The sequence below is a fragment of the Scylla paramamosain genome, chromosome 5, assembly GCF_035594125.1.
Source record: "Scylla paramamosain isolate STU-SP2022 chromosome 5, ASM3559412v1, whole genome shotgun sequence".
Lineage (NCBI taxonomy): Eukaryota > Metazoa > Arthropoda > Malacostraca > Decapoda > Portunidae > Scylla > Scylla paramamosain.
In genome coordinates this window covers 11086692-11100944 of record NC_087155.1, presented here as the reverse complement: position 1 = coordinate 11100944, position 14253 = coordinate 11086692, and the positions used below count along the sequence as shown (strand labels likewise).

General features: G+C 45.4%; 1 protein-coding gene across 1 annotated transcript in view; it reads right to left on the bottom strand.

Annotated features, from left to right (window-relative positions):
- The window catches only part of LOC135100516 (putative neural-cadherin 2), a 52352-nt gene that overhangs the window by 2809 nt on the left and 35290 nt on the right, over window positions 1-14253 (bottom strand). Inside the window, exons 8-19 of the mRNA XM_064003484.1 lie at window positions 14238-14253; window positions 13725-13927; window positions 13155-13318; window positions 5034-5202; window positions 4317-4598; window positions 3850-3966; window positions 3435-3586; window positions 2957-3302; window positions 2049-2294; window positions 1459-1806; window positions 1019-1355; window positions 227-416 (exon numbers count right to left, since the gene is read on the bottom strand). The exon at window positions 14238-14253 is cut by the window's right edge and continues 384 nt beyond it. Coding sequence (XP_063859554.1) covers window positions 227-416; window positions 1019-1355; window positions 1459-1806; window positions 2049-2294; window positions 2957-3302; window positions 3435-3586; window positions 3850-3966; window positions 4317-4598; window positions 5034-5202; window positions 13155-13318; window positions 13725-13927; window positions 14238-14253 — 2570 coding nt within the window. The remainder of the gene's footprint in view (window positions 1-226; window positions 417-1018; window positions 1356-1458; window positions 1807-2048; window positions 2295-2956; window positions 3303-3434; window positions 3587-3849; window positions 3967-4316; window positions 4599-5033; window positions 5203-13154; window positions 13319-13724; window positions 13928-14237) is intronic.

The window sequence follows — 14253 nt, the reverse complement described above, 5'->3', positions numbered from 1 at the left end:
AGTAATAAAACTGTCTTCATTTACAACGAACGTCTCCATACAAGTAGTGCCATTACTTAATCAAACGAAGAAAATGGAGAAATTATAATGTATTTCTGCCATAAAATAATTTCTCACTTTAGAAGAAAATAACTAACGCACGTCAGGAACAAAGAAACTCCGAAAACATGCAATATGAAGCGTCAACACAAATTCAAATGAGAGAGAAAACAATGTGACAGTTTACCTGCAGGTGGCTTGTCTCCAGGTGTTGTGGCAGGTGAGGGGAGGAAGGCAAGTGGTGTTGAAGCAGGCGTCCCGCGCAGAGCAGCCCGCTTCCAGCCCCTGCAGGGTGGTAACGCGCCCCCATGATGTGTGGTTTAGGACAGGCGGCAGCGGCACAGCCTCACCAGATACCCGAACGTCGTCCAGGCAACCTGTCGATTGTGTATTATATATATTTATATCACTAATTGCCAGCTATAATATCACATAGAATTAAAAAGAAACGGAAAGAAATTAATGAAAGCTTCGAAGACAAAATAACACACGACAGCCAGGCCGTTGATATCGATATCATCATATCATCCTATCATCATAATTCCTCGCCTCAGTTTTACTAAACAGTGACAACCTAATTCGCCTGGGTTTGTCTTCTGGTCTATAAAAACAACTGCCACCCATCAGACCCAGCAGTCCATCAAACATCCTCAGGTTCTGTCAGTATCTGAAGCCCTTGCGTCACATCTTCACAAGGCCTGGAATAGCCTCAATGATGCGGTGGCTCTGTGACTCACCTGGTGAGTCACAGTACTTAAAACTACCCAACTCTCTTCTCTGATTCTAAGCATATGTTTACAATTATCTGTGTGTGTGTGTGTGTGTGTGTGTGTGTGTGTGTGTGTGTGTGTGTGTGTGTGTGTGTGTGTGTGTGTGTGTGTGTGTGTGTGTGTGAGTGTGTGTGTGTGTTTCTGTGCGCTCTCATGTGCGTGAGTCTTTGCCTAAGTATAATGTGGAGGGTATAAAATGTTTCCCTTACTGTCGGTGAGGTCGTCGTGCACGGCAACCAAACTCAGGCTGACGAACTCAGGAATGCCGCCAAGGAACACCCCGTCTTTCTTGTCCACTAAGAGCGGAGCCGGAGGCGCCACCATGAAGCCGTGCATCTCTCCGTGGTCAGTGGTGGAGCGCAGGGAGGGCAGTGTGTCGTTCTGCTTCCAGCCGTCACACTCGTCCACTCCAATACCAAGATTATGACCTTGGCGGCCCACGTGTAGAGTGTGCCACAGTCCATCGCCCAAAGGAAAACTCTCCAGACACACTTCCTGCTCTGTCTGCTCTGTGGTTAGAGCTGCACATGCCACTCCGCCGCGAAGCTGTAACATTACACTGGTTAGAGGGACCAGGATTCTATTCATAACACTCCACTCTATGATACATTTATTTTACATTTAGGGTTTCCATTTGAATTCCACTTACCCTTAATTTCAGGGACACGGAGTCTGGCTTGGTGGCCAGCTGCATGAGCAGACCATCGTGTCTTCCGCGTAGTCTTAGTCGCAGCTGCAATGTGACGTGGTACGGGTCTGGCAGACGGGATAAGGTCACCTTTGTGAATGAAGATTGTCTGAGGGAAACTGGTGTAGTGGGCGAGGCACACTTTGGTCCCATCCAGCCGGCCGCGCACTCGCATCTAGGTTCCTCCAGACCGCCCACACACTCCCCTCGAAGACCGCAGTAAGATGTACCTTGTCCACAGGCTTCATCCTGTGGCACGCAGCCTTTCTGACTCTTGCTACTGTACGCCGGCTCTCCTAAGTCTATGAGCTAGAGAAAGGATAATACATTAAATAACACCAATCCAAAACATGTTTTTATTTTCCATGACACTGTAAAGAATATTGTTTGTATTTTCTTGATCATGCACATTTGAGTGCAGTGAAGTGTGGTGGTGGCGACTTATAATGAAGGCTGGTAAACTTTTCTATTTAAGTCTTCTATACGTGTATGGGGAGAGAAAGAGAAAAGAGAAAGGAGAAGGCAGAGGTACAGAAGGAAGAGGGACTTACTTCCCCATTGATGGTGAGGTGCGATATGCACCCTGTCAGAGGTTCGGGGTGAGGCCCAGTGGTCCATCCGAAATCTGAGGGTCGAGGCTGGTGGTGCGCGAGGCCTCCCAGCTGAAGGGGCACGCCGCTGCTCCAGCTGTCTGTGTCCTCCGTCTTGGTCCAGGCGGCTCGAGCAATGCAGTGACGCTCATTTGTTATGCCACGCTCCCAGCCTCGCCCACATGTGTCCACCATCAGCACCACACCCTGGCAGCCAAAACAACCATTTGCTAGTACATAGCATGCTAAAATAGGATACCCTACTATGACACCTTACAATGACTATCTCCTCCAAACACATTCTTAATTATAAGGTAACAGAAAAAATAAAAGATTGCTTATTATGTCAATGTAATGCTACTACACTTCCTGAATGTGAGCCTCCTTCACCCTATTACGCATCGTTCACAAAACTTGCCTACAATGTTTAACTTCACTTGGATCACCTTCCTTGTAATAATATTAGCTCATGAAAATGTATTATCTATATTTTTCCTCATTTCTTTTAACATTTTCCATTTTTCCAGCCAGCATTCTTTAAATGCAGTTGTTTATTTTGTGAGTCAGATAAATCGACAGAGGAAAGTAATTGATGCAGTTTTCCTTTGTCCTCCTCAACATGGGTGGCTATGCAGTCATACTGGGCACATAATATCGTGGATAGACTTACTTATCCTACCACAATTACTGTATCTGAAATCGATAAACATATACCTACATGCTTTTACTTTTTGTATTGTATGTCTTATCAAATGTAAAAGAAAATAATACTTGAAAATCATACCAATACAATAGAAATAAATTACTAAAGGTTTCCTACTGGAAACGCTGTACTCAGGTGAGGACCAGAAGTTGGCGACTTGACACACCTGGACATCAAGGTGCAGGTGCAGGGTGTGCCAGGTGCCAGGCCTAAGCGAGGTGTCCACCTGCAGCTTCATGGATCCCCTGCCTCCCTCCAGAACCACCTGTGGGCGACCTTCCACTAGCTGCACAGCAAGCATGGGTGTGGGGCCCCAGTGAGGGTACGTGGAGGTCGAGGAAAGGGGCCCAGAGTACAGAATGAGTCCACTGGGAAGACGTGGCAGGAGACGCAGCGAGACAGTGGTTGGAAGACAGGGAGGCAGCGGACGAACCCAGGCCCAGCCAGAGCCTGAGAAGGTGCGAGCGAGCACTTTGCAGCGAGGCCCCCACGACCTGCCCGGACACAAGCACCTGGCAAAAACCAAACTGTGTTATGAGGCATGAATGGTAGATGCTTTGGTAGAGGGAGAAAAATAACAGCACACAATTCTTGGGGCCTCTACCGTACAAGTTTTATATCTAATGGTAATCACACAGCATTACCTGTTGCCCGAGTCTGTCCTGACGCAGCGGCCACCGTTGAGGCAAGTAGAGGGTGTGCAGGACTCCTCCTCCAGGTGGTGGCTGCGACGGTGGCAGTCGTGGGCGCGGGTGAGGCGCGGCGTCACCAAGGAAGTGTGGTTTGTGTCCACCACCTGCAGGACACCACAACAAACTAAAGCTCTACACTTATGCGTGGGTTGTATCAATATGCTATGCAGGGTATTATTATGTTTCCTCCCAATAAGTTTTAAGTTTTAGGAAAGATAGGCAGACATTCTCTCTCTCTCTCTCTCTCTCTCTCTCTCTCTCTCTCTCTCTCTCTCTCTCTCTCTCTCTCTCTCTCTCTCTCTCTCTCTCTCCAGCATTCCATCGCACGGGTGACACCAGGTAGAAGTGACATGCCAGGGACGCTAACCTGCAGCGGGAGAGCAACGGAGGCGAGGGAGGTCATGGAGGGCGGGTGTGGCGGCGGGGTGGAGGGAGCGGACGTTGTTTCTCCCACCACAACACGCAGCTTCATCATCTTTTCCAACTACATGAAAAGAACAAGAACTTTGATATAAATGTATGAATTACGCTTCGTCAATCGAGAAAATACTTATTTTTATTTAGAGATTGTTGAATATTTTTAATGGAGAAAGGTTATTTTTTCTATCTTTGTTTCTTCATAAAACATGAGAGGACACAGACTCAGTACAGTCACATATGAAAAAATTACACTTATGTATTTTTGCTTAGAGATTATTACTTGTTTTTACGGAAGAGGCCTATTTTCATTTTATCTTTGTTCCATACAAGATCAAATGAGAGGGCAAAGGCTTTATACCTTCACATATAAAGGTAAATGAATGGTTTTCCCTCTGGTCGTCGAGAGCCACTCACCAGATTCTGGTTGAGCGAAAGCAGTCCGTTCAACTTGACTGGGTCCATGAAGCCTCCAGTCGCCTGCCGCACGCTCAGCCACACGCAGGCATAAGGCGTCGGTGTTCCTGAGGGTGGCGCCGACAGGTGGGAGGCGGCAAACGGAAGGTTAAGGTAGGTAAGGATCGGTGTTGTCTCTGGCGTGGAGGGCATTCCATAGACACTGACGATCATTACCTTGGCTGCTGCCCCGACCACCTGCTTCACCGCCTCTGTCAGTGTCCCCAAGCCGCCTCCTCCTTGCTGAAAGAATGGATGAACATGTGACTATGCTCCAACACACACACACACACACACACACACACACACACACACACACACACACACACACACACACACACACCTCAGTAGATCAGTGGAAAAACATCATCAGTTCGATTCAAACTTCACTCAAGTCACAAAACTTCCTTACTGGTTACTTAGCGGTAACTGTTTCAGTTGACACACACACACACACACACACACACACACACACACACACACACACACACACACACACACAAACACACACACACTTTTACACGAATGACCATTAAAGCAAGATAAATTTCTAGTTTTTGAAGAGCACAAATAACACTCCATAACAAATTGCCTAAAACAACTGAAGCAGGGAATAAAATAAGTTTCTTTCCAACCTGAATAGACTGAACGAATGCAAAAAGAGAGGTAACAGCTCACCGTGGGGCTCCAGGCAGCGGCAAGAGCTGCGGGGGAGGTGGGCGTGAGGGTGATGGGCACAGCGTGGGCCAGACTCTCGGGGCTGAGATGCCGCACCTCCACTGTCATGTTAGCAGGAACGTCCGTCTGGCCCCAGTGCGCGTCCGACACCATGAAGTGCAGCTCGTACCTGTGGTGAACATGTGCCTGTTGTGAACGGTGGTGGTCATGACCCACACAGAAACAGGAAAACACTAGGCACCAAGAATAGAAATACATTTATTATATATTCTCTCTCATACTGAAACATCAACTCATTATGGAGATGCTCAGTGGCAGAGCAGGATTTTCCATCACCAGGGTGGCCAGGGACAGCAAGAGTGGCGGTTTAAGTCCCCACCCCTGTAGTTCCCCCGCCTCGGCATTGAGCCGTTGAAGAAATGGTATTATGCCCAAGGGGTGTGGTTACTCTATGTGTATGTTTTTATATGTACGCGGGCACCCGATCGTCGCAACTAAATTAGCAGTTGGGTGAAAGGATGGGTGAAGCTTTATGACTCTCTCTTAAGGTAAAGATCCTTCCCGTGAAAGTTGAGCTTGGATGAAAAAAACAATCGTGCAACAAAAATATTAATAAGACTCCGATCCAATTTTATTTTTCCTGTGTTTGACCATAAAAAAAAAAAAAAAAAATGGACAGAGCAACATTTTCAGCAGCAGAAGACTTCGTCCTGTTCAATGAGCGATTACCGTGCAAACAATCACAGCGTGGCAGGTCCCTCACATCTGACAGCTCAACCAGCCACCATGAGTATGATCAGTAATATTAGCTAATGGGCTTTTCACTATTCTGCACCAGTGCTAGCACGAGGCGATCTTAAGATTATGCCAAAATAACAAAAAGGTGTGTAACCTGATGTAATCAAAAGTGTTTCCAATAGCTAGAAATACTACTACTACATTATCAAGTTGCAGTTGATGAAAAGAGGATGTTGGTGTTATATTTCGTAAGCACAACACCGACTGACCACTACTACCAAAGCAGGTCAAAAGCTTCAAGAATTTGTTCAGGTTCAAAGGAATAAATAAATAAATAAATAAATAAATATATATATATATATATATATATATATATATATATATATATATATATATATATATATATATATATATATATATATATATATATATATATATATATATGTAGAGTGATAAAATAGTTTATGGATAAGGATGACAGGTGAACATAGTTGCATATTTATGCTCCATACAGAGACGAGAACGTGTAATACTACTAGTTTCTTGCAGCTTCCCTTATGTTATGTGTTTAAGAGCATGTAAAGAACAAGAAGCAGGACCTTCCGGCTAAGCAAAAAACTCTCAGAGAAACAATAACATGCGCAGCAAGAACAGCAGCTGGAAGATGACTCAGGCGATACAGTTCTGTTTTCTTTGATACACTATAATCACAACCTGTCACCTTCACCTGCCTACAACTGTAACAACCTACTATGTGTTTCAGAGAGCATGTTTCATTGTTTTTCGTGAATAATTCTTAATACATTAATTGGGATCATATTTTGACAGAGCTTGTTTCAGACAATCCGGTAATTTTCGTCACTATGGTCAAATGACAAGAGTAGCTCATAAAAACTTGCCTTTGTAAATTAACGCCCAAAAGGTCTAGCCAGCTGCCCGACGCATTAAGTTATTTTGAAGTCGTTATGACACGAGTCCCTCCCCAGGCTCCACCCCGTAAATACAACCCTCGACAGTGATGATGCCGAGGAGAAGAATTTATTTCTGATATCTTCATGCTTCGAGCATCTGGCTGGGTCTAACGTGCGTTGAATTTACTAAAGCAAGTGCCTTTATAATCCACTTTATAATCCAGTTTAGTTGCTTGATTAACCATAGTGACGAAAATAAGAGGAGTGTCTGAAACAAGCTGCATCAAAGCATGACCCTAATTCATCTCTTTGTTAGGGAGTTATATCCGAAAAATTCTGTAACACACACACACACACACACACACACACACACACACACACACACACACACACACACACACACCCACACACATACACGCACCTTATCGTCACTGGTCATTTTTTTTTTTTTATGTAGGAGGGACACTGGCCAAGGGCAACAAAAGTCCAATAAAAGAAAAATACCCACTGAAATGCCAGTCCCATAAAAGGGTCCAAAGTGGTAGTCAAAAATTGAAGGATAAGTGTCTTGAAACTTCCCTCTTGAGGGAATTTAAGTCATAGGAAGGTGGAAATACAGAAGCAGGCAGGGAGTTCCAGAGTTTACCAGAGAAAGGGATGAATGATTGAGAATACTGGTTAACTCTTGCGTTAGAGAGGTGGACAGAATAGGGGTGAGAAAAAGAAGAAAGTCTTGTGCAGCGAGGCTGCGAGAGGAGGGGAGGCATGCAGTTAGCAAGATCAGAAGAGCAGTTAGTATGAAAATAGCGGTAGAAGACAGCTAGAGATGCAACATTGCGGCGATGAGAGAGAGGCTGAAGACAGTCAGTTAGAGGAGAGGAGTTGATGAGACGAAAAACATTTGATTCCACCCTGTCTAGAAGAGCAGTATGAGTGGAACACCCCCGCCATACATGTGAAGTATACTCCATACATGGACGGATAAAGCCTTTGTACATAGTTAGCAACTTGGGGGGTGAGAAAAACTGGCGGAGACGTCTCAGAACACCTAACTTCATAGAAGCTGTTTTAGCTAGAGATGAGATATGAAGTTTCCAGTTCCAGTTGGGCACATGCACCAATGTTTCCACTAATCACAGAGCCAGAAGAAAAGATAATTAAAAAATCGAAATATTCACCTTAATTCATGTTAAATGTTACCACGCCGTACCCTCTGGTGAATATGTGCAGAGTAAAGACGGCATAAAGGCATCTCTGGAAATTGTTCGCTTGGAAGTCTTGAGCAGGGAGGACGCGCTCACCAGGCTGTTTGTGTCATGCAGGAGCTGGTGGTGCCTGCCTGTCAGTGACGGAATGGAAGCCAACAGGCAGGATGGGAAGTGAAGCTCGGCGGGAAGGTGAAGAAAGCCTTTCTCTCGTCCCCACTCCTCCTCCCCTCTAGTTTCCCCCGTAGGATACAAGAGGTTAACGAATCCAGTCACACAAATGACCTTCCCTCTAGGACAGCATGAGCCCACCCAAGCCAGGCTGCAGTTCCTGGTGCAGGAGATTAATGGATACGGCCCGATGCCGAACCCTGAGGAGTGGCTGCTGCCTCCCGGTCCCAGCAGCACCGTTCAGTGCCTCTTCGATGAGGTCTCGTCCCCGCAGTCAGAGCATTGCGAACCTTACAGCGTTACAGAGACTGAGGAAAGTGATACTGCAGAAAACAGCGAGACTTACTGAAGAAGACACCTAGAGTTACTACAGCGTCGAGTACCGTGCGGCTGTGGATTGAGGTTTTCGGGATGGGTGCAGAATACGAGCCTGAGATCAGTGCAGCGGGAGTTTGTGCATGTTACATGCAGACATACGTGTTCGGAGAGAGACCATGTTGCCAGCAGCATGAGGAGAAGGAGGGTCCACACGAGGCACTGCAGACCAGCACAGAGGAAGCCTGTATGCGTTATGTGTGACTGTGGACTTAAGTGTTTGAGCAGGATACAGAATGTGGGCAGCAAGAGGAAAGGGACGGCGAAAGTCTGCACCAGTCACCGCTTATGAGCCGAGAGGAAGCTGGCAGCCGTTGTGTGAGACTGTGGACTGAAGTGTTCGGGACTAGAAAAACAACACACAACGCGCTTCCCTTGGGAAGCGCGGATTGACAACGCCGCAAGAAACAGACAGATCGACCGCGCGGCAGAGGACACGGCCACTGACCAAGGAGAGTGGCAGCGCCGCAGAGGACACTGATACTGATGGTACTGTAGAAATCAGTGAGGCCAACAGCGCTACAAACGCTGACGGAACCACGGAGCCTGACGTCACTCAGGAACGTGAGAATGAACAATCGATAAGGGAGACGAAAAAACCAGACTTGTAATCTCCGTACAAGTTCTTGTCTCTTCTAGTAGTTCCTCCACTATTTGTCTTCCTTTATGCCCTTCACACTGTTCAAAACAAGAAGGAGGGGAAAAGTCTGAAAGCCACGAGATCGTCAGGGAGAGTCCACAATACCGGCAACAAACCAAGAGGAAAGCGAAGGCGCAGACCAGTCACCGGAAATCAATCCATCGGAAGGTGACACTCGTTTCATGTGGCGGCTGTAGAAAGAAATGTTTGGGCAGGATAGAGAGCGTAGAGAAGGCGCAGACCACTCATCGCAAATCTGAAGTTGGCGCTCCTTATGTGCAACTGTGGACTGAAGTTTTCGGTGAACCCCTGAGGTGGGAGCGGACTCCACTTCGTCACGGACAAGGTTTTTGAACACGCCACGCCAGCAAAAGCCTTGCTTGTCATGTCGGGAATCTGCCCAAGTGACTTGGTTCCCTTTGACTGGTTGACGGTTTAATGCCTCGTGGGAAATACACCGTTCTAACGCAATTCTGTCTCTTCACCTCACTTTTAACCGGTTCCTGGGCTTCTGTTTAAACTACGTGACCAAATCATCTAACTGATTATATTCTTATCACTTCCGTAATTCATTCCACTCCTGCTTTCCTTTTGTGCATTTCTTGTAGTTTACATCAACTTTTAACGTGTCCGTGTTACTTTTTCGATCCCACATTGTGATAAGTTACTTATGAACAAGTGTCTGTCGAGTGTTAGCTTTCAAGACACAATAAAAGAACTACATGAAATACAATGTATTTTCTTCCCCTCGCGACGTGTAGCGCCGGGCGCCTCGCCTCTCACGGCCTGAACAAAGTTTGCGGCTGCTCAGGGAACACTTGTGGAGGTGATACCTTCCTTATATATTTACAATTTTTACACAACAACAACAGTTTGGGACGAGACGAGAACGTGTAAAAATAAAGGAATTTACGATCAGCAATGAAATATTTGTTTCTTTTTTCAAACAGAGAGAGAGAGAGAGAGAGAGAGAGAGAGAGAGAGAGAGAGAGAGAGAGAGAGAGAGAGAGAGAGAGAGAATGCGGCAACGACGTCCTGATAACTTCCTGCTTCGGGAACCTGCGTTAATTTACAAAGGCAAGCGACTTTATAATCCACTTTTGTCACTTGAGCAGTGACGAAAGCGGAGTGTCTAAAACAGGCACTGTCAAAGTATGATCCCAATTTATTAGCTTGTTTGAGAGTTATTCCTGAAAACTATGTAATGCGCCATCCGAAACACATAGTAGTGTAGTGGAGCACATTCTGACCCTCTTCCCTTTTGCAGATTTCTCCATTCTTGGAGATTTCAATGTTCACCACTAGCTTTGGCTTTCCTCTCCCTTTACTGACCATCCTGGTGAACTAGCCTTCAACTTTGGTATCCTCCACGACCTAGAGCAATTGGTGCAACACCCTACTCGTATTCCTGACCGTCTTGGAGATACGCCTAACATTCTTGACCTTTTCCTGATCTCTAATCCTTCTGCTTATGCTGTCACTGTCTCTTTGTTGGGCTCCTCCGATCACAATCTCATATCTGTATCTTGTCTTATCACTCCAATCCCTCTTCAGGATCCCCCTAAGCGAAGGTGCCTTTGGCGTTTTGCCTCTGGTAGTTGGGGGGATCTGAGGAGGTATTTTGCTGATTTTCCTCGGAATGACTACTGTTTCCGTGTCAGAGACCCGTCTTTGTATGCTGAGCGCATAACAGAGGTGATAGTGTCTGGCATGGAGGCGTACATTCCTCACTCTTTTTCTCGACCTAAACCTTCCAAACCTTGGTTTAACACAACTTGTTATCGTGCTATACATGATAGAGAGGTGGCCCACAAAAGGTACTTAAGGGTTCCATCACCAGAATCTCATGCACTTTATATTTCTGCCCGGAACCATGCCAAGTCTGTTCTCCAACTAGCTAAAAACTCCTTCATTAACAGAAAGTGTCAAAACGTTTCAAGATCTAACTCCCCTTGTGACTTCTGGCATCTAGCCAAAAATATCTCCAATAACTTTGCTTCTTCTTCCTTCCCTCCTTTATTTCAACCAGATGGCACCACTGCTATGTCATCTATCTCTAAAGCTGAACTCTTCGCTCAAACCTTTGCTAAAAATTCTACCTTGGGTGATTCTGGGCTTGTTCCTCCCTCTCCTCCACCCTCTGACTACTTCATACAATCTATTAAAATTCTTCGCAATGATGTTTTCCATGCCCTTGCTGGTCTAAACCCTTGGAAGGCTTATGGACCTGATGGGGTCCCTCCTATTGTTCTCCGAAACTGTGCCTCCGTGCTTGCACCTTGCCTAGTCAAACTCTTTCAGTTCTGTCTGTCAACATCTACCTTTCGTTCTTGCTAGAAGTTTGCCTACATTCAACCTGTTCCTAAAAAGGGTGACCGTTCTAATCCCTCAAACTACCGTCCTATTGCTTTAATTTCCTGCCTATTTAAAGTTTTTGAATCTATCCTCAACAGGAGGATTCTTAAACATCTATCACTTCACAACTTTATATCTGATCGCCAGTATGGGTTCCGTCAAGGCCGATCTACTGGTGATCTTCTGGCTTTTCTTACTGAGGCTTGGTCATCCTCTTTTAGAGATTTTGGTGAAACTTTTGCTGTTGCCTTGGATATATCAAAAGCTTTTGATAGAGTCTGGCATAAAGGTTTGATTTCCAAACTACCCTCCTACGGCTTCTATCCTTCTCTCTGTAACTTCATCTCAGGTTTCCTTTCTGACCGTTCTATTGCTGCTGTGGTAGACGGTCACTGTTCTTCTCCTAAATCTATTAACAGTGGTGTTCTTCAGGGTTCTGTCCTGTCACCCACTCTCTTATTATTATTCATTAATGATCTTCTAAACCAAACTTCTCCACTCCTACGCTGATGATACCACCCTGCACTTTTCCACGTCTTTTTATAGACGTCCAACCCTTCAGGAGGTAAACATTTCACGTAGGGAAGCCACAGAACGCTTGACTTCTGGTATTTCTAAAATTTCTGATTGGGGCAGAGCAAACTTGGTATTGTTCAATGCCTCAAAAACTCAATTCCTCCATCTATCAACTCGACACAAACCTCCAGACAACTATCCCCTCTTCTTCAATGACATTCAACTGTCCCCCTCTTCTACACTGAACATCCTCAGTCTGTCCTTTACTTATAATCTGAACTGGAAACTTCACATCTCATCTCTAGCTAAAACAGCTTCTATTAAATTAGGTGTAATGAGACGTCTCCGCCAGTTTTTCTCACCCCCCCAGCTGCTAACTCTGTACAAGGGCCTTATCCATCAATGTATGGAGTATGCTTCACATGTCTGGGGGGATTCCACTCATACTGCTCTTGTATACAGGGTGGAATCAAAAGCTTTTCGTCCCATCAACTCTTCTCTAACTGACTGTCTTCAGCCTCTCTCTCACCGCCGCAATGTTGCATCTCTAGCTGTTTTCTACCGCTATTTTCATGCTAACTGCTCTTCTGATCCTGCTAACTGCATGCCTGCCCTCCTCCTGCAGCCTCGCTGCACAAGACTTTCTTCTTTCTCTCACCCCTATTTTGTCCACCTCTCTAACGCAAGAGTTAACCAGTATTCTCAATCATTCATCCCTTTCTCTGGTAAACTCTGGAACTCCCTGCCTGCTTCTGTATTTCCACCTTACTATGACTTGAATTCCTTCAAGAGGGAGGTTTCAAGACACCTATCCATCAATTTTTGACTACTGCTTTGACCCTTTCGTGGGACTGGCATTTCAGTGGGCATTTTCTTTTTTTTTTCTTTTTGTTGCCCTTGGCCAGTGTCCCTCCTACATAAGAAAAAAAAAAAAAAAGGAATACCACAACCAACCTAATCCGAGAACAAAAGTGACACTGTCAGGAATAATAAATAAATACCTTCTCCATGAAGGCTCTGTGAATGGTGGAGAGAGAGAGAGAGAGAGAGAGAGAGAGAGAGAGAGAGAGAGAGAGAGAGAGAGAGAGAGAGAGAGAGAGAGAGAGAGAGAGAGAGAGAGAGAGAGAGAGTAGAGAGAGAGAGAGAGAGAGAGAGAGAGAGAGAAACTGTGGATTGGTGAATGACACGTAATTTTTCAGTAGCTCCTTACTTCCTCTCTCTCAGCTGAGTAGAGGCGAACACTTCCCCTGTGGCAGGCTGGAGAGTGAACAGAGGGTGAGGAGGTCCTGCCCAGCTGAAAGTCTTGTCCTCTAGGTCCCAGTCATCAGGGTCGTCCACGTACACCCTTCCTAGTGCCACATCAGATCCTGCACCCTGTAAAGGACAAGACAAAGTTTTCCTCATGCTTTCGAATAGTAATTAATCAGTCTGTCACTGAACAATCTTAGGATATTGGAGTACAGCTATAGTTAAGTAGGATTCGAATCATGTTGAGAGAAGAGGCGCGCCTAACACAACGTGGCTTCTGCACAAAGCTTCATACTAACAACCCTAATTCATAAATATTGATAATTTAGTTCTGTTTCTGATTTCTGAACAATGGAAGAATGTGCTTTTCTTGTAAACTATACTTGTAAACTATAACAAAAACAAAATTCACAAACAGCAATTGATATTTGGTGAATTACTGAATTATGTTATGAACAAATAATTGCACGTGGTTCTCTATCTTCTCGAAACACTAAACAACAAATTAAAAGCTTGAAAATTTTTTTCAAACCTGAATCTTCCACACATGGACGACCTTGGCTCCTGGCTTCATGGGGTTATCATTTATATCATCCACGACCACAGTGACGGGGTGCGTGGCCGCCAGGCCCCCGGAGTCCTCCACCGTCACCTCTGCTGTCAGCTGGCGTTGCTCCTCCCTGTCCAGCGCCATTACAGACCACAGCTCGGCGCCGCCTCGCCCGCTGTCTAGGTCTGCAGCACCGCGCAGTTAGTGTTGTTGTTGCGAAGGAAACGTGGACAAAAATGATAAAGATAACAATACGGTGATACAATAGTTTATGAATGACTCTTAATGAAAAAAACAAAAACATGATCAAAGTACAGAACTAATGGAGCACATATGGGTAAGAAGATACTGCCTTTGATCCGTCAACTTTCTTTTTGAATAATATAATCCTGCTTTATCCATCTGTTCATCTAGAAACTCTAGCATTTCCCGCCGATGCAATGCCACAAAGGTTCCGTAAGCAGTAAATTTCAGGCTGAGTCTGGCAATACTCACTCTCGTGGTACTTGAG